At 39.7% G+C, this 26,260-nt stretch overlaps 1 protein-coding gene across 1 annotated transcript; it reads right to left on the bottom strand.

Annotated features, from left to right (window-relative positions):
- Positions 1-614: 614 nt before the first annotated feature.
- On the bottom strand, positions 615-22,329 carry ppm1ba (protein phosphatase, Mg2+/Mn2+ dependent, 1Ba). Its single transcript, XM_067610537.1, has 6 exons — positions 21,929-22,329; positions 12,243-13,159; positions 11,559-11,676; positions 10,074-10,188; positions 8,052-8,109; positions 615-4,062 (listed from the first exon to the last, which is right to left on the bottom strand). The coding sequence occupies exons 2-6, from the start codon at positions 13,128-13,130 to the stop codon at positions 4,033-4,035; spliced, it is 1,209 nt and encodes a 402-aa protein (XP_067466638.1). The 5' UTR covers positions 13,131-13,159; positions 21,929-22,329; the 3' UTR covers positions 615-4,032.
- Between the last annotated feature and the right edge of the window lie 3,931 nt (positions 22,330-26,260).

Here is a 26,260-nt window from a genome sequence, read left to right as displayed (position 1 = left end):
CCACTGACAATGACACATTACTGTACATCTACCCCACTTGCTCTGCACTGTAACAATGTCTGAAACCTGCAGTCTAGTTAAGACATTTTTAGAGCCAAAATGTTAAATATACTTGTGCAAATAAAACACCAGAGAGTACACAGATTAATATATTACTCTGTTGTGTGGAACAAACTAACTAGAGCAATGAAGCAGGCATCTCCTGGGCCTGGGCACCACAATGTGATGAGGTGCACCACATCACATTGTGGTCTCATAAGTGCAATTGGTGAACTTTTGAGTAACATTTTTAACACAGGACCTGCTGTTATCAGTCAAAATCTGACCAAAGTGGCAGAGTACAGATGTCAAAGTTGGGATATTTACTCAAACAACTTACTGTCTCAATTACTAATTGGTTAAACTTTCCTTTCTGAGCTACACAGTGACTTTATCTTGTGTTTCTGTTTGCTTTGGCGCAGAATGTGTTGCTGAACATTTAGCACAGAGAACAAACTGTCTTAGGATAACACCAATAAAATTTATAAGCTTTCTGTTTTTGTTGTACTGACTAGTGCATGCTTACCAAAAGACACATTTCAAATTGTCACAGTCACAAAAAAAAAGCATAGCAGTTTAAACTTAAATCCATCTTTTATTGACGTTTATGTTCACTGTATGGTCTGTAACATCACAATATCATACTGGGAAAATAGTACAGGAAGAAGGGAAAGGGATGGTGGAAATCCTGGGTGTCTCCTCAACCTCACTGTGACCCCCCCCCCCCCACCGGACCTTCCCTCGGTCCTTTTAGAAGGTCATGTGTGAAGGTGAGTCGGCTAAAAGTCATACATCGCTCTCAAATGCACACCATCTTATCATAATCTCATTCTGTCATCAAAATACAGCACTTTTAGAATATCTTCGAAGCATTGGAATAAATAAAAACAAATGTGGAATTTATCATGGCCAGTAATACAAGAGACACATCAGATGGAGGTGGCAAAGAGTACTAGGGTGCGTTATCATCCCCCCCAAAAAAAAAATCAGAATAAACATCAAGTTTTTCATGTCTGTCTCTTGCTGCGTAGCTATGGTCACATCAACCCGTTCAACCTGGAATAAGTAACAGGTTCAGGAGACAAATCCGCTTTGTAAAATTCTCTTTTATATTTCCTGAAATCAAAGCAACACGTCACAGGCAAATCATTCAGGAACAAACCTTAGAAAAAACCTTTAGAAAAACTATTTCAAAAAAGCCAAGAGAGCTTTTTTTTGTCATTAAATGACTAATGAGAGAGAATGTGATGCTGCAGTGCTGCTCGTATTCAGTCCATGCAGTGGAATCAGTGTGAATAATGATGAATTACATTCAGAAAAATAAATGTTTCTCCCTCCTTCCCTCCCTCAGTTCCTCTCCTAGCCCAGTGTCTGATATAGCTTAAACATTAACCTAAACTGGGAGCTGTGTTCAGTGTGGTAAAACCTTTAACAATGTTAAAAAAAAAGTCAGGAAATATTAGTTAATGTAGGAGTACACATGGGGATGATTTTATTTCAGAAGCAATATCAAATGAGATGCAGCGTAAAAAAACATTAACCTTTGTCTGTTTTGGGGTTAAAAAATATCTTAAAACAACAACTAGCAATTAAAAGTTACTGAAAGAAAAATTATATCCCAGTATGTGTTCTACTTTTTTTTTTTTTTTTTTTTAAATCATCACCTTCCCTCTCTAACATTGTGTTCCACCACACTGAGCACGCTCGTATTATCCCCACCCGCCCAGTACATCTCCCACTCACACACAAAATACACTCCTCCCTCAATCACATAACATGCACAACTATAGAGACCCCCACCCCTCCCCGCTCCCTCCACCACAAACAAAGAAAAAAATAAAAAATAAAAATCAATCATCCCATTAAAACAATGCAACTGCAAAAAGAACTACACATTCAAGTACCTATTTGTCATATGGCACCAAGAGCTGGTGTACCACAAGAACATTAACCAGCCAGCAAACTCTTGTTAGGCCTATTCTCTTTCAATACTGCCACCTCAGAAAGCACAATGACAATGCCGTTTAATGATTGAAAAATTAAAAAAAAAGTGTATATTACAGATTTGTATATACTTGTAGCCGATTTTCAATGCATCTATGGAAAAGAATACACATGTAAAGTATGTGCATCCACTAGGTCTATGCATGTATGCGTTTTAAAAAGACTGAGAAGAAGAGGCTTTGTCTGACAAATTTGTCTCTGAAGTTTCAATCTTTTTTTTTTTTAGTGCTTGGGTTGACAGAAATGAAATTAACTCCTGGTCAATGCAGGGAGTGGAACCAGGACTTTCCCCAGCAACCTTTCTGTGCCTTTGAGGCAAAGTTTATGGAAGGTAGCTGTGGAAAAAATTAAAAAAAGGACAATCCTCTGTCCTACAGTGTCCCTCCTTTACTTCATACAGTGAAACACCAAAAAACTTACTTCTCTCTCCCAATCTGCTGTACAAGGTATGCTGTTGTTTTCTTACCCATCTGTAATCGGACCACAGCCACAGTACTCTGAATAGCAGTACATATGAAAAAACAATACAAAAGAAATTTAAAAAAAAAAAAAAAAGGTAAATGATGGAATTTTTTTCAATCAAAACATTTGTTTCTTTACACAGGATATTCGAGAGATAGAAAAGGCAAGAGCAGGATTGTGTGTGTGTGCATGTGTTGAGGAGAGTCGGGGGGGAAGGAGGAGGTCAGGTTGGAATCCCTTTACCCCAAACCCCGTCTTTGGAACGCTGCTGTGTGGTGACAGTGTGTGTGTGCAACCTTGTCTTCTGGTTTTTTTGTTGTTTTTTTTTTATTATGTCCACACACACACACAAACATACACATATGCATGTGTGCGCACATATGCACACACACACACACACATTAGGCCACAACGAATACCATGGCTGGGAATTAAGATGAAAGAAACAAATCAAAATATATATCTATATGTATATATATATATATATATTTATTTATATGAATTTAATATATAATTTCTATCTTTCTATCTCTTAAACAACAGCAGGCTAAAAAGCTTATGATTCTGGCAACATCTGCCAATGCAAATGACAGCCAAGTCTGTTCTGTCATATGAAGAGACAGAGAAAGCGAAAAGAGAGAGAGAGAGAGAGAGACAGAGAGGAAGAGTGATAAATCAACTGTTTGATTACATCCTTGAAGAGACGAGAGGAGAAAATGTGAGCAGGGACGAGCAGGAAGAGTCATCACAATTGAGTTTAAATGTCCATGTAATGCCTTGTCTGCCACCAGCCCATGTCTTACTCTAGTTTGGACACAGTATGGGGGGAGCCAAACTGGAATTTTCAGTAATCTCATGATCATGTTCTCCTGAAGGTCTTGGAATATGAAGAACTTGGGAATTATAAATCTAGGATGAGGCTTTCTCCAGCAAGGGAAGTTGAAGTGTTGGGGGGCCCCCGTTTGAATACCAGTAATGCCCAGAACCCCAAGCTTGCTTGAGCTCAAGGCTTCAGTCCAATCAGTGTCTTCTAAATGTCCATGAGGTTGGTTTGGTAATGGCTGGCTGGCTGACTGGTGTCGCAACGTCCTCCCTTCCCTCTTGGTTCCGAGCATGGCACCAAAGAACCTCAAAGCATCCAGAACAGGGTCTCAGTCAGTCCACGACAAAAACACCCACCGCAAAGAAAGCAAGAAAACGAGGGGCAGGAAAAACTGTGCTTGTTTGCCTCTCTTCAGGTGTATATACTGTATATGCAGCTCTGCTTTCAGACCATTAATGCTGTTGTTCTTATTTTCCCCCATTTTTGTTCTATAAAAAGAACCAATATAATCCCAATCTTCCACTTTGTGTTTTTAAAACCAGGATTTCTTCTTTCGTTGATCTCTCAATGTGGGAAAAAATAAAAATAACTCAGAGGAAATTAAAAAGGTGACTATGGATGTGATCTTGTGTGGAAAAAGTGGTCCTGTGTTTTGTTTTTTTGTTTTGTTTTGTTTTTTTGGATCAGGCAGTTGTGCTGGACAGCTACCAGTGGTACTCCAACTCAGCTCCACTCTGCAAGAGGAAAGCCACCGCCAGAGGGGGAAGAGAGAAATGAGAAAAAAAGGGGGAAGAAGAGGCAGTAGAATAAGACAAAAATAGAACGAGGGAGAGGGGGAAGACGGGATAAAAGAAAAAGAAAGAAAAGTGGGAAAGCAGAGTGAGAGGGAGAGAAAAAGAGGGCCGAAAGTTACCAAAATGTAGAAACAATCTTTTCACAGTCATTTTCTATGATTTTTTTTTTTTCCCCCAACCTGGACTTCAAGGTCAGGTTTTCCTAGGATCAACACACACACAAAAAAAAAAACACATTATAGTTAAAAAGCAGTTACAATAGCAGTGTAAGCCATGGCACACTTTCATCCTCAGTGTGTAGGTTCTGTCTGCAACAATATGCCAACAAAACAACTCCAAGACCTTTTCATCTTATTGCAGGGAGTTAACACAGAGATTGCTGTTATATGCTTGCGTGCAGTTGTAGAAAAAAGACCGAGTGAGACAGCGATGCATGCGTGTAGGGCCAGTGCATGCGTGTTTGTGTGCGTGAGAGAGGGACGGACAGGAACCGGAAAGAACCATTCATCCTCACCAAACCTCGACAGCCGTGTCCGCACACACACACGCACACACGTCCATACACACGCCTTAAAAACTCTAAATGGAGCTCGACATGCTAGAGAGTAGTAGATCAGAGCAGGGAGTAGAGACTGATGAAGGAGTGACAGGGGAATAGGTCGCCACTTATAAACATGCCTGTAAGACTGTGTGTGTGTGTGTGTGTGGTTGTATGTATGTGTGTAGGTGAGGGGTGGGAAGAAGGGCGGGGGGGGAGGGGTGTAACAGTTATATATGTGATCACTTACCAAATGAAACAGGAGGGCTGCGTTAATCAGAGGGTGAACACACAGTTAGACAAATCTGTACATCCCTTATCAATGTGTGTGTGTGAGTGTGTGCAGGTGTGTACTTTACCACACACCCTTTGCTAACATAATTTTGAGCTGTGACAAGTTAAATCATTCTACTGTTTGTGCTATGACTAAAATATAGTTTCTTATGTTAAAAAAAAAAGAGAAAACACTTGGTGCACCTGATTTTTGTTTGCATTTTTCTTCCCTAAGCTCGATTTAATATAAAGGTTGAAGCCTCTGGGGACGTTAAAGTTAAAGATGCCATCTGTAAAATGTTATTTTCAACATATGATCATAATATATCAGAGGTTTGTTGTCTCTTAACTCCCCACAACCTACTCCAGTGTGCTTTGCACGTATATTAATTTCAATAATATCTAAGTGAACATTGGTGCAGCATTAGCTACGTAAGGTGATGATTTTTGTCAATGCAATACAGACACATTGTCACTAATAATGTTATGTTGCCAATATTTTTTACATCTAATGGTACTTATTGTATCATGTTCATGCTTTAACTTTCTCAAGCAATGAATTGCATACTGTAGATAACACTTTAAGTATGAGTCATGCTAACTTCCCTTTTTACTGCTTGCTCAAGCAGTGTAGCAACACCTCACCTAAGTCAGTTTGCATTCAGTGCAGACGTTAGTGTTTGACGGCACAAGAGGTACTAAAGTTGAGAAGCTAAATTAAACAGTAACGACTGAAACAGTTACTCAACAAGTAGTAAGCTTGAAATTTCTAATCCCAATATAAATTTTCTACACAACACTGACAGTTGTGGATGAGAGAACGTGTTTACCGTGGTTGTAGTTTCTCAAGACCAAAATTTTACTGGTGGCACCTTTAACTGAACAAAGTCTGTTAAAAAAAAATGAGCAAGTGCTGTTAACTGCTATCATATTACGTCACTTACAGTCCTCAATTCAAAAATCAAAAAAAAAAAATCTATATCTATCTATCTTAACAAATATTGACATTAAATGTGCTTTCAGATAGTGAGCGACATCACTGTTCTGTATACTGAGTGGGTGGCAACAGGACCGCAACTCCGCTGCCAAGCCAACCGACTGCCATCAATCATGCAAACAACCAGCACCCATCTCTGCAGGTTGATGTTATCAACCTACTCTAATCTCATCATGTAGCCAAATAGAGTGGCTTGTAGCTTAAAATAGAGGGAGAGTTTGGCAACATGACATGATAAATATAGCATGTTTGGTACAGACTGGATAACCAAACTTTGAGGGAGATGTTGCTCTAAGATTTGCTGATATGTTTGTTCACTGCTGGTGAAGAGGTTTATAATTCTGGAGACTGTAAATATAAGCTACTGTATCATTCCCATCGCCGTGGTTGGTAACACGGCAGGCTGTGACGGCAAGTTTAAAAAGATGACAGCAGCGAACAGCCATGTGTGTTCTAAGAGCATTAACGACCCTCTTTCTCCTTGCTGCTGCCGCCAACCTCATTAACACAGCTGCTGTCATATTTACATTGAAAACAATAGAGGCGGCAGTGACGGTGACTGTCCGCTCACTGTCTGAAAGTAACTTAAGTCTTACAAGTTAGTGCTTTCGTTATAAAAAAAACTCTTTTAGCAGAGAGATAGATAATATTCTTCTTGTTGCGTCTATGTGTTGGTGTATGTGTGTTTAAGGAAAAAAATCACAGTAACTCTCAGCCCTTGAAGACAAACCAAGACAACACTAGCTCACCTCCAGCATGAGCTACTAAACAAGAGACGTCACTCACACACACACACACACACACACACACACACACACACACAAACACACAAACACACATTCCTTGTAAGAGTCAGGCCCCAGCAGACACATACTGTATGCACACAGACACACAAGGACACACCAGACGCAACAGCCTTTAAACAATTGGACAGACCTTTATAAAAGAAACTGCAATGCTAGCAATGCTTAAACTGACAGAGTGGCATCTCAGCATGCCGTTCCCTCACAGACACATCTGATTCATCCGATCCAACACATACACATAAACACACACACACTTATGTATCACCCATCCACTGCAAAGACAGAAAGTAACAGGACCACAAAAGACCACAGAAGGCCTGTGTTCGAGCCGTTAATTCAGAGACGGCATGTTTTTAACAGAGCTTGGTGGTGAATCGTGTTTTGCAGAACTCAAGCGGGCAAGACCACATTCTTAAGCCCAACTTGCTGGAATAGGATGTCAACACTTTTTCTGGATAGACTCTGTAGTACCGTGCATTTTGGCCTATGTTCACATCAACTAAATAAAGAACTAGGCCTTTATTTAAGATATTCAGTGTGTGTGGGGGATGTAAGGGTGCGTGTCCAAACTTGTGTTTCCCATATTTCTAACAACACAGTACAAAGCTCAAGGATGCAGAGCCGCATCACACTTTGAGTAGGAGTCATCCTAAAAAAGGGGAATTATATTGTTCGGAATTATACTGTGAATTACTGTGGTTTCTAATAAACACAGAAAGGGTTAACTTGAGTCCTCTGGGATAGATTTGTGTCAGGACAGAGAAAAACAGGGAGGAAAACAAACTGATGTACATGGAGTGCCCCACTTAGAGATATTTCAGCAAAGCCATTTGAGGAGAATGCTTTTACCTGCAGTCACTGGATTTGGCAAGAGAGGAAAAATGTTTTCAGCCCCACTAGTATGACTTTTTGACATGTCATGCCTGCATAAGGTCATGCGCCATGCATATAAAAAAAAAAAAAAAAAACCAGGTGTTTATCATAATGGGAGGGTGTGAAGGGCTCAAAACAATCTCTGCATTCCTTCTCAATACTTCATCAGCAATGGCTCTGCTTTGAAACTAAAGACAATAAATTCACCATGAGCAGCATGGTCCACCAGATGGGATGAATCACACTAGAATAAAAGGATTTCAGAGACCACTGAAACCCATATGTGAAGGATAAACTTAATAAATAAGACAGCTGATGTCCCAGATGTGTCGTGTAGCCTCGAGACTTAAACAGACGATTTGTGTGAACATTTTTGTTAATGGTCAAAGAAAGACAAAGCTTATACTTCATGAAGAGACTCATCAAATACATAGATACTCACCCCATCTTCTTCCCTGTATGGGTTCAGACGGTTGTATACTGCTTCAATAACACTGCGTCTGCAGAAGAACAACACGGATGCAAAAAATCAATCAATACCAACCATCCATCCAAAGTAACATAAGAGGGCGTCTGCTGAAAAACAAGGTACAGTGAGGTGGAGCTGTGAAAAATGAAAAATCCTCTTGCTGTGATTATAATAGATAGGTATGCCTGAGGACAACAAATATTCACATTTTGATTGAACAAAATCTCACTGTAAAATGTACATTTTTTAGACCTCGCTAACTGGTTAGTCCACTTTGAAGGATGAAAAACTTTGGGTAATACTGACCTCCTACTTCTTTAGTTAAAAGGTTTGGGAAGTAGGCTTATTTGGCATTTCCTCTAATGCTCACTAATTAACACATTTAACGACTTTCAAAATTGTCAGATCGCTGTACTGTTCACACTCCACAACTTTCTGTCTTGTAATCAGGAATCTTGAGGTCATTGTGGTTTACACGCGACATGACTGATCGGCGACAGATTACAAGATCTTTCACCAGGAGGAATTCATGACGAGTCTGTCTGGTCTGCAAACTACATTTTTTTCATGTATGTGTTTTACATACAAGAACTGATGCGGGAAATGACATGATACCGTGCGCAAGACAGGATTTCTTTCTTCCAAAAATGGCAAAAATGGATGTCTGCAAGAAACGAGCAGCTCTAGTTGTTTGTGCGCTGATTTGCGAGTACCAAGCATGCGCCAATTTGCCTCTGATGTGGGGCTTTTGTCGGCAATCTCTAAAAAATGTCAGCAAGTGGAAAATCAGGGCTACAATCGTGTAGAGTGAACTCAGCATTATATCTCATTTGTTTAATTCATAAAGAAATTCAAGATTCAAGATGTAAAAATGTAACAATGCCAAGTTGTTTTTTACGGGGAGTTGTGTGCTTTGACTATTTATTGAGGCGCAGTGACTTCCTGCTGGTGTTGACTGTGATGACAAGACTGCAGGAAGTCTTCTCATCTTAAGGCTGATTTATGGTAGGTTGCTTGACACTTTTGATAAGTGTCGCTTAACAGAAATGACGTATTTTCAACAGAAAAAAAGTGTCACTTGACATTTTCCTTTCATGTTGCGCATCTGGAGAATTTTGTTATGTCACGGACACCATAATATTAACTCACGCAATGTGATGGGGTAGTTTTACTAATGTCACCATGGAGATTGTAGTTTTCACTGAACTTCCTTACTGATATTTTGGTCTGTAACTTTAGATAACTTGTAATGTCCTTGTTTAATTAGTACTGGTCGGGATGATATAATGCTAATATAACTAAACAAGCCAGCTGGAGAATAGCATCTGGTTACCATGGAGACGACTGAAACGTTTTGCCAAAGCATAAATTGAAAACGTTGCGTGACTCTTTCATTTCTGTTGAGTGACACTTCTCAGTGTCGAGCGACCCACCATAAATCAGCCTTTACTCTTGGCAAGAAAAATAATTAGCCTATTTCACAAACGTCAAACTATTCATTTACATAAGAATTTAATCACGAATTTTGGATTTTTATAAAAAATATGATTTTTTATTGCCATAATGAACCAGAGTTTAACAAGTAAGTTTTAAAGCAACAGTCAGATATAACACCTCACTATTCCATCATAATCGTGCCTTTGCGTAGCACAGCCCCAACAATTACGCAATAGTGTAAAAATTAGCGCACTCCAAGAAAACGTATGGGGTGAGACAGTGAAATAGGGAGGTTTAATAGTGGAAAATACATTTGGCTATAAACACACTGTAGATAACCAGCAAAATTTTGTTTTTTTATTATTGAAAATTTAATGCAGATTCTGTTCTGGCTAGTTGGTGGCATTTTGAAGTCACTGGTCAGCAGGGTCAAATTAGGTTTTGTCAATGCTCCTTGCACTTTAATATTTTCATACCAGATGTTTATCATCAGAATATAATGTAAAACTCCTGTGATGAGATAACGCCAAGTATCCCTTTGAGGGCGTCGGTCCTTACTTGCTGGCGAGGCCTCCCCCTGGTGGCAGCGTGGGCATGCCGCTGTCGGTGGACAAGTTCCTCATCACTGTAACAAGGTCTGGAAACCCGTCCTCCCCTGGCCGAGACAGCATCTCTACAATAACACCAGACATGTTGTTACACAAGTCAGTATTAACCACTGGTGACAGCCAAGAACAGCTGGGGGAAGATAGGAGAGGGAGAGGCGAACAGAACAGAGGAGAGAAGACCAAAAATGTGACAAATGAGGAGAAAGGATGTGAAGATGGAAACAGTACAAGTGGACGTGCAGAAATGAGTATGTGTGTGTGTGTGTGTGTGTGTGTGTGTGTGTGTGTGAGACAGAGCGAGGGAGAGAGATGGTGACAGAAAAAGGCCTGCAACTGAGTTGAGAGTGGCTTGTGGCCAGTTCAATGTTCAGCCAAAGCATTCCTCTCCCTTTCTCTTCTTCTCTCTTTTGATTCCCTCCTTCTTTCTATCTACCAGTATTAGATGGTCCCAGAAGCCAAATGTTTACTCTGCTTCAACCAAACAAGTAACTGTACATTTCCCTAAAATTTAAAAATGATTTCAACCCATTCTGGGCAGCCAATCAATCCATTCAGCAAACATTTATTCGCAGTATTTTTGTTTCTCTGAAACAGCCAAGCAGCCTTGGTTGTACACTCACTAATGGCAACCAGGGAAGAGAGCTGACATAACCGACAAAGACTAGAAAAACTTTACTGTGTTCACCAAAGGGTCTCATGCATCCTGAGAAAACAAATGGGATGAAACAAGTAGCAAAAGAACAGAAAGAAAGAAAGAAAGACAGGAGGGGAACAGGGAAGCCATCCAGAGAAGACATGGAATGTTTGAACGAGGGAGAGAAAGATGCATGTAGGGAGGGGAAAGGGAGGAGAGGAGCGAACAGGGAATAAAGCGAGGAGATGCTTGCTGAAATGGAAAAGGAGGTCATGATGGTGTCATTCTTCTGCTGTGAGCCGGATCTAACTTGGCTGGAGGTTAGACAATAGAGAGTGGCAGGGTCAGTCGGTGGAGGAAACATAGACAGATATGATACATGATTTCAGGAGAGGAGAAACTGTGTCTCTGCAGGAGTTTAGAAAATGACTTTTCACTATTGGACAACCACACCTTTTTTTTTGAAACACCAGTGTGGATGGTTCTCAGTGTGGTTTAAGATCCTAAAATTGTTTGTTTAGATTATAAATTGAATAGTGTGTGTAAGGCAACAGAATGTACAGCAATGGGTGTTTAAAGTAAATTTCTCATAGCTTACCATATAACATTGACTGATATGCTCCGTTAATGTAAAAAATGTATCATTAATAATTAATAATTAAGGAAACTTTGATCGTACACCAGAGCTGTTTTCAGGAGAAACCAAATCAAGATTGCAAAAATGAATAACATTTTTAATATTCAACAATCAATTTGATTATGTTTGCACATGAAAAGTTATTGTCCTGCATCCATTCTCACCTTCCACTCGAGACTCCAGGTATTTGTTGAGCTCAGCATCTTTCCTCACAGCTTCCTCTGACACTTTGGGAGCGTTGGGCAAACACACTAACACAACACTCATGTTATCCCGACTCCCCTACGATGGACGGGAGGAAAGAAGGATGAAGAAAGAGCAGGTAAGAGGAGTTACTGTGTAGTGTTAAGTAATGGAATAGTCTGCACTGTTGAGTAGGCCACGAGGGAGTGTTGATACTGACTGATTTCACTATTGGAACATTCATAATTTTAATTTTATATATTATCTTTCCATGTGAAACTTGTCACTGCTATAGATTTTGATAAAATATAGATTTTGGATCACTTTACTTTTTGGCATTTTTACTTTATGATGTTCTGAAACTGCCAAACCAATTTCCTTCTTTCTCACGAGTCATATTTAGTCAATGAAGCTGTAACAACTAGTTCAGCTGACCAAATACAACTCTTTTGAACTTTATGCATGCTTAACATTCACACAATGGCTTTCTTGATGACATAATAATTTAACAAGTCAGTTGGAGCAAAACAGGAGGGCTAGATTCTGTCACATTCCACACATTTGATGTCTATAAATCATTACCAGTTAAGAAAATTGTAAACGAGGCCTATCACACTCAGCAAAAACACACTTAAAGTCATGCTGAACCACAAATTTGTACCCACCTTGTGCAGGCAGGTGTCCACTACTTCATTGCAGACTCTTTCCAGGTCATCAGACACCTCCAGCCTTGATTTCACAAACTCGCACAGCTCCTCATTGGACATGACATCCCAGATACCATCACATGCCAGGATCACAAACTGATCCTGCTCAGGGGCCCGAACCATCTCAAACACTTCTGGTTCAGGGCTAACCAGCTGCTCAGTGGGGCCTTTGCCATCGACACACTTATAATCGTAGTCCCCCAAGGCCCGCGATACAGCCAGTGACCCGTTCACCCTCTGGATCATCACTGAGCCGCCAGCGTTATGGATGCGCTCTCTCTCACGTGGGTTGCAAGGCTTGTGGTCAAGTGTGGAGAAGCACACGTGTGAATTTCGGTACAGAACGGCTCGAGAATCCCCACAGTTAATGAAAAAGAAATGATCGGGTGACAGGAGGATTCCCACTGCTGTGGATCCACTGCGATCCATGCCATTTCGCAGGTCAGAGAAGCTGCGCATGTGTTCATCGATCCTCAGGAAGCCTGTCCGGATCCCGGCTTTCACAGCCTCCACCGGAGGAGGAATCTGTGCTGGGGTGTCACTGGCCGTGCTGTCTGAACCAGCCTGGGAGCCTTGCATCCCTCCAGCCCCTAAGCTAGCACCGATTATGTGTTCAAGAAGATGCTTAGAGCAGTAGTTGGCAACCCTAGAGCCGGCGTGACCATCATAGACAGCAAAAAAGGACCAGTCAGTCATACCAGGAGCAGGAAGTCCCAACACAGCTGTGTGAGCATCCTCCATCTCCACCCGCCAGCCCTGCATGGAGCTCAGCCCATAGCGGAGGCCTTTCCCCTCACCGTGTGAGTTATGTTTCTCTGTCTTGGGCTTGTCCAGGAACGCACCCATGGCTCTGCCCTAGAGAGACCCACTGCTACCTGTGAAAGACAAAAGAAAGAGAGACAGGAGAAAAGAAAAGAAAACCAGACAGTGAAATTGAATTGAAAGGCAGGCTCTATGTTGATACAACACCAGATTTTCCTAACACATAAACACTATATACTTATCAATGCTGTTTTGGCAGTTAGTTAAGAAACTACTACTTCAAGTAAAGCAAAAAAAAAGCTACATTTCTGCCAAAGTTTGTATTACTTTATCTTTGTTGCTTTCAAGATGTTCCTAAAACTCATCATTGTCCACAATTTGTTTGCAGGTGTGACTAGGTTTCCTATTTCTATTGGATATCGCATTGTGGTGATGATTGGCCTTTCTCACAGTGGACATTAAGACACAGGTGAAACTAATCATGACTTCATTCCATTTACAGTAGATGTACCAGTGCCAGCGCCCTGGTATTGTGCATGTTGGCTCAACTGCATGGCTTACTGGCACACCTAAATTCAAAGTTAACTCCAGACTTTCCAGTCCTACTATGAGTGTCTTCACCTGAAAAAGGCTCATGTTGTAACAAATAACCAATTATAACAACCATTATATTGTAAGGAGCGGCAAGAGATAAAATTACATGGAATGGAAGTACTGGTCCTCAAATAGAAAAGAGGATGTTGGAGAGGAAAGGTTAAATGATTCAGAAAATTAAAATATAAATGAAAAAAAAAAGTTTAAAAAAAAAACCAGAGTGACCTATATAGAGGCAGTTACAAATAATAATAATAATAATAATAATAATAATAATAATAATAATCGCAGTATATGCAAACAAAGTCTCTTGACCAACATCACTAAATGAAGACATAATGCCCTGTCTGCAGCCATCTGAACCCTGGTCAGTTCTGCTTTCTCAAAAGTTTAGCCTTTTAACGTTGACAACTCTTTCAACTCTCAGTATATATGTTCATGTTGCTGTGTGGGTTAAAAGGCTCGCTCCTCGAATCGGAAAGGTTTTCACAATTCAGTGGGTGAACATAAAAACACCAAGAAAAATATAAAACATTTGTTTTTTTTCTCAAACATCCATCAGACGGCGGGACAGCTAAGGGGGGCGTGTCCCGCGGGCTGTCATCCCCCTGCCCGACTCTACTCCGCAGACTCTGGCTCCAAATGATGTCACACAAGCAAGATGGCGGCTACCAGAGACAAGATATTTTGGCTTCACTTTTGCATAAAAAAGGTTGGAAGTGGAGACGTATCGTCCATGTTTATACAGTCTACGGCTTCCACTCACCATGGTCGTGGTTATGCCTTCTCAGCCAACTAAAACAGATTACAGATCTCAGCTGAATCTCAGAGTCTGAAAATGTGACGCCTGCAAACTGTCTCACAGAGATTTTAAGAGACTTGGACTGCTGGAGCTTTTAAGCATGTGTGTGTTTCTTACTGTTTACTTGACAGACCTGAAGTTATAATTCAACCAAACGGTGATCATTACTCTTCATATCCAAAAATAGCTCAGCCACTTTGGTTTATGCATAAAGAGACTGAGGAACAGGCTTAAAAGCTTCTTTGGCGTGCCAGAACTGGCTGCTAAGAGCATTAACAAACTCCATGGAGTGATGGAGAGGATGTGTTATCTGTCCATAACTGCACCTGCATTAGCTAAATGAACAGCAGCATCAAGCCGTTTGATAGAAGGGAGAAATGCGGTATCCGGCCTATGTTAATTGGTTACGTAATGTGAAAACATCAAGTTATACAGTCTTATTGATTGTCACACTACTTAATGGCCTCTCAGCCAAGGAAATAGCACTCTGGACTTGTTTCTGAAATTATCTATAAATGCAACTTATAAATAAGTTGTAGGCATACTCAAGGTTCCGGTCACTTAATGTACAAATGGTTAAGGCTGAGGTTAAAAATTTTAAATATGGCTTTATATTCATAATCAAAAATCAAAGAGTAACTTAATATCAGGCTGTAAAGCAGGATTTCACTGCCCTCTCTAGTTTAAGGTTTCAAGCCCCTGATGCTGGGTGTGGTCAAAATTAAATTCAGGCTGCCAGACAGAGCAGCTTTGACCGCAACTTGCATTTCAACTTTTGCGTGTAAGTACATTACTGTGCATTGGTCTGTGAGCACTGTAAAAATCACTTGTGAGTAGTTCTGTGGCTTAACGGATCCCGTGTGAAACTGTGAGAGGTCTGAGGCTTTTCCTGTTGTGCTACTGATGTGCTGCTTTTGCTACATAGCTTGTGTGGACAAAGTTCAAGACTCAAGTCACAAATTTATGACTTCACACCTGATTTTATGACATGACTTGCGAAAAGAGGACTTGAAAGTACTTAAAAAAGTACTAAAAAGTTGATCATTGAATGTACATTTTATGTTAGCTACCAATATTACATGTATGAAACACAAAGCTTTTACCTTCAGTAGCTAATGGTTTTAGCTGGCTTGAATTAGTGTGTATGCACACAAACAAAGCCAACAACAACAGATAAGCCAGCAAAGTTGTTTATCGAGAACATATTCAAGGTCTGCAGCTCAGTAAGAGACAGAAAAAATACAGCATATAGGCCTAACTTTATTATATAACAGGCTAAAAACTACACATGCAAGACTTTTTACTTGCTAGTTAGCTACACTTATGTTACACATCTTTTTATCATTATGAAGCTACTGCAGACTGTTTTGTCAAATTAAAAACAGGAGAGTTGAACTGGAAGTTGCTTCAGGTTGATTCAGTTAAAGGTGTCAAACACAAATACTTCACCCAAAATAACACGCTCAACAGTCTGTTTAGGTGGGAACCAAAACAACTTACTTAATAACATACAGTGTCAATTAGAAAATCTATCCAAATATTATCCTCTAAACACAGAGGTCAGGGCAACAGATCATACCCTAGGCTAAATCATTAAATCGTTTTTGTTTACTCCTAGGAAAGAGTGGATGATCAGTACTTCTAGGAAAGAGCGGATGATCAGTACTTCTAGGAAAGAGTGGATGATCAGTACCTAAGTGGCTTATGTGATGTCCACTCTCTGAATTCATTACACTGAGATAGAGCAGGTGCGTTATTTTGCATATCTGCAGCGACACACAAACAGGCACACTTGTCCACTGATCACATATCAAAGGCCTGAGAAGCCTTCTGGTCCAAACCTCTTGAATTATCACCTTGACAACAAATGCATTCACACACACACACACATTCAACTTCTTATTGAGCATCAAAGCCATGTGCAAAATCACCGAACCAAATCACTTGCTCTTTCACTTGCTTTTGTGCAGCAATGGCATATACACATAAAGCAAGGATATCACTGTCATTTTAACGCCCATAATATCACGTACGCAACTGTAACCACAACCTCAAGACACAGCTACAACAATTTGAACCATAACCTGTTACTCTTACACAAAGCAGCATACATGCAGCATACAACAGCCAGCATACATAACCTAAGGCTCAGTTCATACCAAAGATTCACGACGAGACAAAACCGTTTTAGGATAGATAGATTAGGGAACAGTTGCAGCGGTGTGAAGTGGCCCGTCTCAGCTCGACTGAAGCCAGCTGATGGCGTCGCCTGCGTCTCAGCTTGTCAAGTCGTCAGTGGCTGGTTTTAGAGCGGAAGGCACGTCACTTGTTTCAACAGCCAAACAGCTTGTAACAAAGTCGGCTGGTCAAGTCAGCAAACTGTCAGCTGATCGAAAGTAACTCACTATCACTATCCTCATTCATATTTTAAGACGCTATAACTTATATCCAGCTACAAAACAAAGCCTGAAAAGTCGTCATTTAGAATAGAAGTACAGAGAGTCGTTGCTATGGAGACGATACACCATTTCCTCTAGTCACATTGGTGTAAACTGGCAGGTTTTGCAGACCGGCGCTTTACAAGTAGCTGCAAGTTTCAACTTGTCTCATTGTGAATCTCTGGTGTGAACTGGGCTTAGAGTGATGTAAGCGCTGAGAACTCTGAGGAGTGATGTCACCCAGAGTCTGATGTCTCCATGGCTACGCAGCTTGGAGTGGTAGCTGAGTGGTTGCCATAGAAACAGAAGCAGTAAATGCTTGCAGTAGCAGCGTGCGACAAGAACTGAACAGCCATGCCACAGTGCTGTATGTGTTACAATTGTGAGGCCGTCGACGGAGTGCACGTGGATTTCAGAGTTCGCTCTCAGCAAAAAGTTGTAAAACTGACCTCACTCTTGTTTTCTCGTGCCGCACAACTGTCTCTCTCACGTCTTTCACGTCACACATGGCAAAATGAAGTGATGAAGTGAAAGGCTGATGCTGTTTGTGTCAAAGTTGAAAACAGGCTAACAGACAAGGGCCCAGAACACCCACAGGTCTCAGACTTCAGATAAGCAGGGTAGTTTTAACAAGCTAACTCGATTTATCAGTCAGCTGCTGATGGGATCCATGCAGGGCCAGATTAAGCCGGTCAAACACAGACCACAGACTATGCACAGCAGTGAACTTCAACCAACATAATAGCTCTCTCTCCCTTGACTATTGTTTGGTGACATGAAGAGTAAAGTATGTGATATGATAGCTTACATCTACATTTCAGATGACAGCATCACCGTACAGTTGTATTTGGTAGAGAAAACAACAGATGACGGAAATGAACAACCAACTGTTTTTGTGCACAATAAATTAACACAATATGTCCAGAATACAATGACTCAACAAGATACCTTGTGAACAGGCTAGTGAGAAACATAGCATTGTGGTGTGGTAGGGGGCTGGTAGAGCATTACAGATAGAGAAACTGCTGAGCAAAATTCTCAGTAATCACCGCATGAACGATTTGCATGTGGTTCCTAAAAGAAAATTTATAGAGACAGAAGGGGATATTGGCAGATAAAGGCCAGAAAATTTTTTGTCTGTCACTATTTAATTAGCCTATCTCATGCCATTAGCCATTTAGTTGAAACCAGCCATCATTTAGCAGAAGCCCCACTGCTTCATTTTTAAAGTATAGTTGAAACAGTAGTCAAACTGGCAGGTTCATTTTGGGGTACAGCAGTGAGTACAGCTGATATGAAATGTACCAGCACTGTGTCCTAAACAGTGAATTATTATACCCCATGTAGTGGACTATCACTTTTATCCCATGATGCAATGTGAAAAGTATTGTACAATTAATGGTCACTCTAAAGCTAACTATCATCATGCAATGTGACAGAAGCCAGACTGCCGCATGAAAGGAATACCCAACGTAGTGTCTGAAATTGCATTTTTTTTTATCTCCGACACATTATAAGTTCCTCTCTAGCAGCTCAGGTAGAAGTCCCCTTGGCCAGTGCCAACCTTCTTTAATCAGGGGAAAACACTTTTTATTCTGAAGTGCAGGGTTTTCCCATAATACTGTCTGTAATTCTCAGATTTATATCCTCAAACAATACATGGAAAGGTTTAACACAAAAACACACCCATGCAGGGTTCAGGACATAACACAGACATCTCAATTAAGAAAAAAAAAAACAAAACAATGTAGTCCACTGACAATGAGGAACGCTTCCCCGCTACATTCAGTGTTTGATTCACACCCCATTCATAACATGGATGTATTCAGAAAAACTAGATACAGCGAGCCAGAATGGTACCCCTTTCATTCTTATGAAAGTTGCTCAATAAGCGTCCCGTGATCCTGCACAACCACTGCGCCAAAATCGCTTCATAGCCCAGAGCTGTTCCTGGGGGCTTGATTCATGACCCATGAGGCTGAAAACTTGCTTCAATGTGCTAAAAAACAAATTAGAAATATTGCTGCACTCTTAAGTCTATGTTTAATAGTGCAGCAATACAGCAGTATCTTTATTTGGGGGGTTTTGGGGTTTTTTTGGTATTTTTGTACGGGTTTTTTTTGTAGTTTTGTCCATGTTTTGACTCACTTCCAAAGTACACTTTACATCTCTGGTTAAGAAAGCCAATACTGAGAACATGGGGTAAATTTTAAAATAATCAATTTCTACTAATGTGTTTATATTGCCCTTTAGCCAGGGAATCATCTTTCTGCTGATTAAATATCCATTAGCCATGTCCACATTTGAAAGAGTAAAAAACTCAAGGTATGTGGAACAGTTGGTGTAATGATAAAGACTGGAACTAAAATGGAATCAGTCGTTAACCCTAAATGAGGCTCTCTAACGTTTTTTACAAATTGAAGAGGTGGAACAAACAGGCCAGGGATATCTTAGATCCCCCCTCTTTGATGATTTGATGATGCATCATTGAAGTTGCATCAGAAGCAGTCAATTTCCCAGAACAAATGCTCTCTGAACAGACAGCTTCAGTCATCTTCAATGCAGTGGCGTCGGGACTGATGGGGCCGTTACTTGACCAGACTGGAGTCTATCAGACTATAGCAAGAAAGAGGAAGGAAGTAAATGGGTCAGGTTCTAGTGAACTGTGCGTGGGTTCTCGGCAACAAGAAGAGCATGTGTACTTATACGTGCTGACATTCTTTCAATTTCAACTGTAAGATGGGATAAAGAGAGAGGCAGAGGGATGATGAAATGTTATTGCATGGGTTTACTATGTAATAACTCATTTAAAAGAAATATAATTTCTTGTCGGGTACACCATGTTTGCATGTTAACACAGACAAATAAATTTTATCCAGATGGTTCAGTGATTCTGCTTAAGTCTTGCCTACAATTACTGTATTTTACACTGATAGTCACATTTGAAGTGAAAATGCGTGCTTGTCTTAATCACAAATGTCCTTATTGTAAGAGAATGGTCAACACAATCTTAATCAGACCATGGAAACTTGATTAATACTACGAAAGTTCAAGTTAACACCTTGGTCATGCATATTCCTGATTTGGAAAATCAGCATAAGCAGGGAGTGTTTACGCTGGTGTAACAGATTAATGTAGATCTGCATCTCCTACCTGTGTGTTGGGGTTCGTGTGAGTGTGTATGTATTCAGCATAGCTATGTAGGTGTGTGCGTGTCAAAACTTTTCCCAACTGACTAATATATAGGCTGTGTCAACTGAAACTCTCTGGTAAACAGTTTTTAAATGCATAAGATGTGATACTAATATGATTTAATGAGTGTATCTTGTTCTATGCCATATCCGTTCCATTCTGTGTAAATCCTGTCAACGTTTGAGACTGCTTACCACAGTTTTTAATTAAATTACATTTGGAGGGATTGCGCTACCGTTAGAGTGCTGAGTTAGTTGCCAAGCTAGCTTAACAACCCTGCTGTATTTGCGGTCTTTCCATGTTAATTTCATTTACTTCTTTCTGTCAAGGGAACCAGGCAAACACAGACAAACACATAACAAGCTGATGTTTTTGTTACATTTGTATATATTCTACCAGGTATGGAGATGTTTTTCTATGTTTAATTCATAATGGTCTGGCTATATGTGTTCTCTAGCTGGTGTGGTTGGACTTCATTGTTTCCAATAGCTACACGAGATTCTTTAACTATAACTTGGCAAAAAAGAAACTTTTTCCAACTGACAAAGAAGGGAGCCAAGCAGACACACAACCAGCTGATGTTTCTGTTACATCTGTATATTTTCTACCAGGGAGATCATGACTAAAGACCTGAGACCTAATGCTGCCTCTTAATTGAAAACATCAAGAACACAACGCAGATCACCATAGGCGAAACCCAGCCAGCTACACTGGCTAATTCTAAAATACTGAAAATAAACCCAGTCTTTTTCTGTTCAGTCATATACACACAGTTCTTCTATCTCCCCCTTTTGTCACTTTCAAAACTTGCCAGTTAACACTGTATCTGAGCTTACATCTGCGTGTGAAGTGATTCAGTCAACAGACATGACCAAAAGTATATAGGTAAAAACCCTTTGAACATGCCCATAGGCTCGCAGTAGTCGTAAGCTATAACAGCATGGCTAGTGCTGGATTTCACATCAAGGTGCCAACACAAACATGCCAATGATGATGCTGCCATTTCTGGAACACACTGTTACACAAACATGCTGGCAGCCACACAGCCACACACACCAACAACCCAATAAAACTACCCACAACAAGGCAATAAAAGCATGTTACTTCTAGGAGTTGTGTTTCATGGGGACAGGATGGGAATACAAAATATAGAAGAGCCTTAGTTTTAGTATGTAGATTGAAGGTAAATAATGGAATATTACTTTCATATTTACATCATTGGGGTAATGGTTGGCATCAAAATATGTCCTCTTGTCCTTTTAGGGAAAATATAAACTCACCTCCTCTGTGCACCTGTTGCAAATATTAATTTGGTGTAATAAAATACTCCACACATCCCAATCACTTTAAATGAGGGATATGTTCATACACACCATAATTAGCGTAATAATCACTCTCATAAAATCAAAAACAGGGACGCCTTCAGTTACAATATGAAAGATGGGGGCATGTTACATCACAATGACATAAGCTACATGTTTTACCAAATGTTACGCATAAACAAAACAACTGCTATGCCACCCACTAGTTAAACCATTCCATTCAATCAATTATAGATTAATGTTACAGAATAATAAGCAAATTATAGGATAACAACAACAACTTCACAATCACTTCACAAAAAAAATGGGACCCCGGCATGATAACCACCTGCAGGACCAATAAATATCATCATCATCATCAATACCACGATACATAAAATTATACTTTGATCGTTTTTATCCATAATTAACGTTAGCTCCGTGTCAGATGTCCCCTAACTGAAATCGAGGCCACTTTTATGTTGCTATCTAACTAGCTAACGTTATAACGTTAGTTGTCAAAAGCAATGTTAGTACGAACCAGACGTTACTTACTTTGTAGGAAAGGCAACTATCTCTATCAGTCCTCCTTCTTCTTCTTCTTGTGGCTTCAGCGGTAGGTATGTTTTAAGTACCCAGGCTTGTTGTGATAGGGTTCAGCTCTCGTTAACGTTAACGTTAGCCACTTTCGTTTTTCGGCCCCTGCTTGTTAGCTAGCATTGATTAAGCTAGCCAGCATTTTCACACGATCAGTTCTCCTTTCAGCATGTCTCTGCATCGGAATAAGGCTTTGATATACATGTTTGGCACTGTGCGCCCAGGTAGCACTAAATAAATAATCGCTGACTGTCGGTTGATGAGGAAAAACCACTAGTTTCGGCGAGATATATCTATGATTTGTACACCTACCTCATTTCGGCTAAAGCTAAGTTAAATGTATGAGGCTGATGACGTTGTTTTTCAACCTCCAGTTTGGGGGAGAGGCTACCCTGTTGCTCTGTTCTCTGATTGGACAAACGCTGATTCGATTATGAGATATGATTGGTCAACTGATGAGTCAGTCAAATCTCTCTTCTGTCACACTGTAAACAGAAGAAATGAAGTTGTTTGACTGCTCTTATACTGTGTGTGTGTGTGTGTGTGTGTGTGTGTGTGTGTGTGTGTGTGTGTGTGTGCTTTCAAAACTTTTCTTAACACATACACACACGCACGCACCCACCCACTCACACACACACACACACACATACACACACATACACACCCCTGTGACTTTTTTAATTTCATATTCACCATTATTAACAATTTAAAAGTTATATTTGACAGCCAATGCATATTATATGTAGATTATAGAACAATATGCCAGATGTCTTGATATGCCAAAGCAGGAAAAGCTCAGGAGTAATTGATAACATAATAAAGGATGGGTGGATAGATGGATACTCATTAATCCCAATGCAAGATTGCCTTATTACAGCTACCAAATCACACATGATTATTGATTTATTATTATTGCGGTCATAGCGGGTGGTGATGGGGGTGTACTGGAGTGCATTATATTGAAAAGTGTTCCTAATATTTTGTCTAGGCCATTAACACACACTTATTGAATAATAAACAAATAGTAGAATTATCACCTTTCTGACAAAGTCAACAAAAACTTAACATTTATAAACTTTGTAAAAGTAGAATTTGTGGCATAGCTGTTGTATTGGATTTGATTGCATTAGATTGCACAGGTGTTCCTAATAAAGTGCTACATATATAAGTATATAAAAGACTTACCGGTATAGCTAACTAGGATGCTTAAATCAAACCCAGCCATAGGAGCAGGTCATTTGTCACCAACTAAATAAAAATATACCTATCCAGAACCAAGTTCCTGGATAGGCATTGGACAGGTGTGGAATTAAGTCCCCAGTTGAGTACCACTGTGTTTACAATAACAAATTACCCTTCAAATAGTGGCTAACTGGGATCCCTCAGAAAGAGCTGGAGGACAGTGGTTTGGATGAAGGAAGTCCGGGCCACTGTGACACAAACCTGGGTAACAATGAAAAATGAATGGACATTTTTTCGGAGGATGCAACTCTGTCCTCAGACCCTCGATTTGATAAACAATTTTTAATGGAAAAAATGGAAGAAACCTCAGGAAGAGCAACAGAGGAGGAATCCCTCTCCCAGGACGGGACGTACTAGCTAATTCAGCTAATATTTAGTTACATGATGCACAGCGTGCTCCAGTGTTGACGGAAACACAGTTGAAAGACTTTTCCTTACAAAATCATGTTCTGCTGCTACCATCCGGGTTACAAAAATGGGTCCACCAGCTCTTTTAGCTCACTTGGAGCTCCTGAGCATGCTGCTCCATAACTACAAATAAATTTAAGGCTGCAGGTAACCACATGGCATAGTATAGTACATTTCAGAACAAATCCATTAAGCTGATTAAAAATGTCTAAGCAACTTTGGCAACTACAGTAGTTTTCAATTTAGTTACCAACTACTCTGAGTCCCAAGCACCAACTGGTTTTCTTAATGGCAGCAGCTTGGGCATCACATTTCCACTTGCCTTTGGAATCTGCAGGCATTAAGCATCATCTGCTTGCTACCACCAGCCAACAGCAGTAATTCTATTGCTGTAGCATCTTAACATCCACCCTTTTTTTTAAAATATTTGCCTATTTGGCATACCCAGATGGAAAAGCTTATAACAGAAGAACTGTGAGGCCAAAATGCATGTATTCATTTGAAAGGTAACATCTTCTAGTTTCTGGAAATGTGCTTCTTTAGCATGTGGCGTTCAAATATGGCTCAAAAAAGTCTTTTTGGTCCTGGTCTATAATAAATCATATTTGAATAACAATTATTAGGACATGCTTTATGCCAGAACTATGCAAATCACCAATTACCTTCTACATATTGTCAACCAAACCTGTATAAAATTCCAGACCTCTAGACCTAAGTGGTTCACTTGCGACCCGATGGATGTTAAGAGGTTAACCCAGTCATAGTAAAATATTTTCATGAAGAGGACACGGCCCACTGGTTAACCAATATTACAATAGCAAATATAAAATAAAGTCCTACTGACTGCAATTGAACTTAACTTCTCAACCTTATTTAGACAGAGAAGTTATGTCATACTTTTATGGTCTTTTGCAGCGGGAGTACTTCGTTTTGATGGGGGATACGGGAGTCTTTTGTTTTTATATGCATTTTCACATAAAAACCATTCATTTTAATGTCCTCCCACTGTATATAGTATGCTTAGCATTATGTCATTATGTTGGCGCCTGTGAGTCTGTCTGTGCATTTATAAATTGTTCAGAACACTTAAAGTATACCATCAATAATGTATGTGATCATTTAGTAAGTACAGTAAGTATATAGTAAACTTCACATCGGTATCACAGGTTCCTCCTATAGGTTAGATTACATTTTGGAGCCCCATAAGTCAAAAATGTGCATATGAGGTAAGATGGTTTTGCTTGAAAGGACTCTGTGATGTACTGTGCATAATACCACTTGATACCATTATACCACCGTCCACCCCTAAATATGAACATCTAAATAATCTTTGCTAATAATAAGTAAATTAAATAAATTAAGCACTGAATGTTACATTAGAAAACAAACTCCATAAACCTCATAAACCATTACCTCAGTTAGTATAGAATCCCATTTTATTTAAATGAAGTGGTGGGTTAGGTGTGTGCCTCCTGTTGGGCTAGAGTACCATAACTGCCTGTTAATAATAATCTCAATAACACTAAATCAGTGCCCATTTGAACATTTTTAACTGTGAAATTAGATCTGACTTTTCCAGGAGTTTGAGGATTGAGGAAGCATTGTCTTAACACAAAATGAGAGATTGAACTTGATTGCGTGACAGAAGTGTTCAGAAAAGCAAGGCCTTCTTTTTTACCAACCTCAAAACTGTGTGAGAAACTGTGTGAATTTAGTTCACCATCATCATGATGGTGCACTATGGGCTATGACTTTTCATACAGTTTCTTCTGTTTATGTTGCTCTTGTTGTTATGAGTCATATTCCATACAAAATACAATTAAGTAGAATTTGAAGCCATTTCACAGTTCAGATTGAAGTCACAGGCTTAACCCCCTATCCTAAACTAGCAAATCCTGTATTATATAATCTATATGATATCAATGTTAATATTAGATTTGGATGTAAATGATGGTAAACATACAAGCTTCATCACCCTGAAGGAGACAACAAGCTGTGTAGGATTGGATCTTTTTTTCATATTAGTCTTTTAATACAGTAGAGTGATTAACCTGTCACTGCATCATTATCCGCAAAGAAATGTTGAGGATTGTTACAATGCCTTGCAACAATGCTTTATTTCTATATAACAAAATGTGGGTGAGGTTGTGTTTTTAAATTACAATGAAAGGTGAATTACTTCCATGATCACATAACATTGTTCTAGTGGAAAATGAACACTTTAAAGTCTGCTGGTAACCCCAAATCCCCAAATATATTCCCAGCTGTTGAAGTATTAGAGTTTAGAGCAAAGTTTAAGATTTAAAGGTGCAATTCAAAATCAGGAGATAAATTTAATTTTGTTTTAGACCAATCCATGAATGAATGAAAGCTTCTTTGCTAACTGAGGCATGATGATATTATGATGGATTATATAATGCCCTCTAATTAAGTATTATCAATTAGGAAACAGGGAGATGGGAGTTTCATATAATTTTACAATTCAGCTATTAGAATAATTGACAAAGAGGTGGTGTGAATGGTTGTTTTAGGAGCTACAATATAGAGTGTAGGTCACTTACAGTATGTTCACTTAGTATTTTCACATCATCAGCCCACTGCACGTCCCAGGACACATACTGTAACTGCTTCTCTACTGAA

This window comes from Thunnus thynnus, chromosome 14 (genome assembly GCF_963924715.1).
Source record: "Thunnus thynnus chromosome 14, fThuThy2.1, whole genome shotgun sequence".
In the NCBI taxonomy this organism is placed as follows: domain Eukaryota; kingdom Metazoa; phylum Chordata; class Actinopteri; order Scombriformes; family Scombridae; genus Thunnus; species Thunnus thynnus.
The sequence above is the reverse complement of the archived record's forward strand: the minus strand, read 5'-3'. Positions and strand labels throughout refer to the sequence as shown.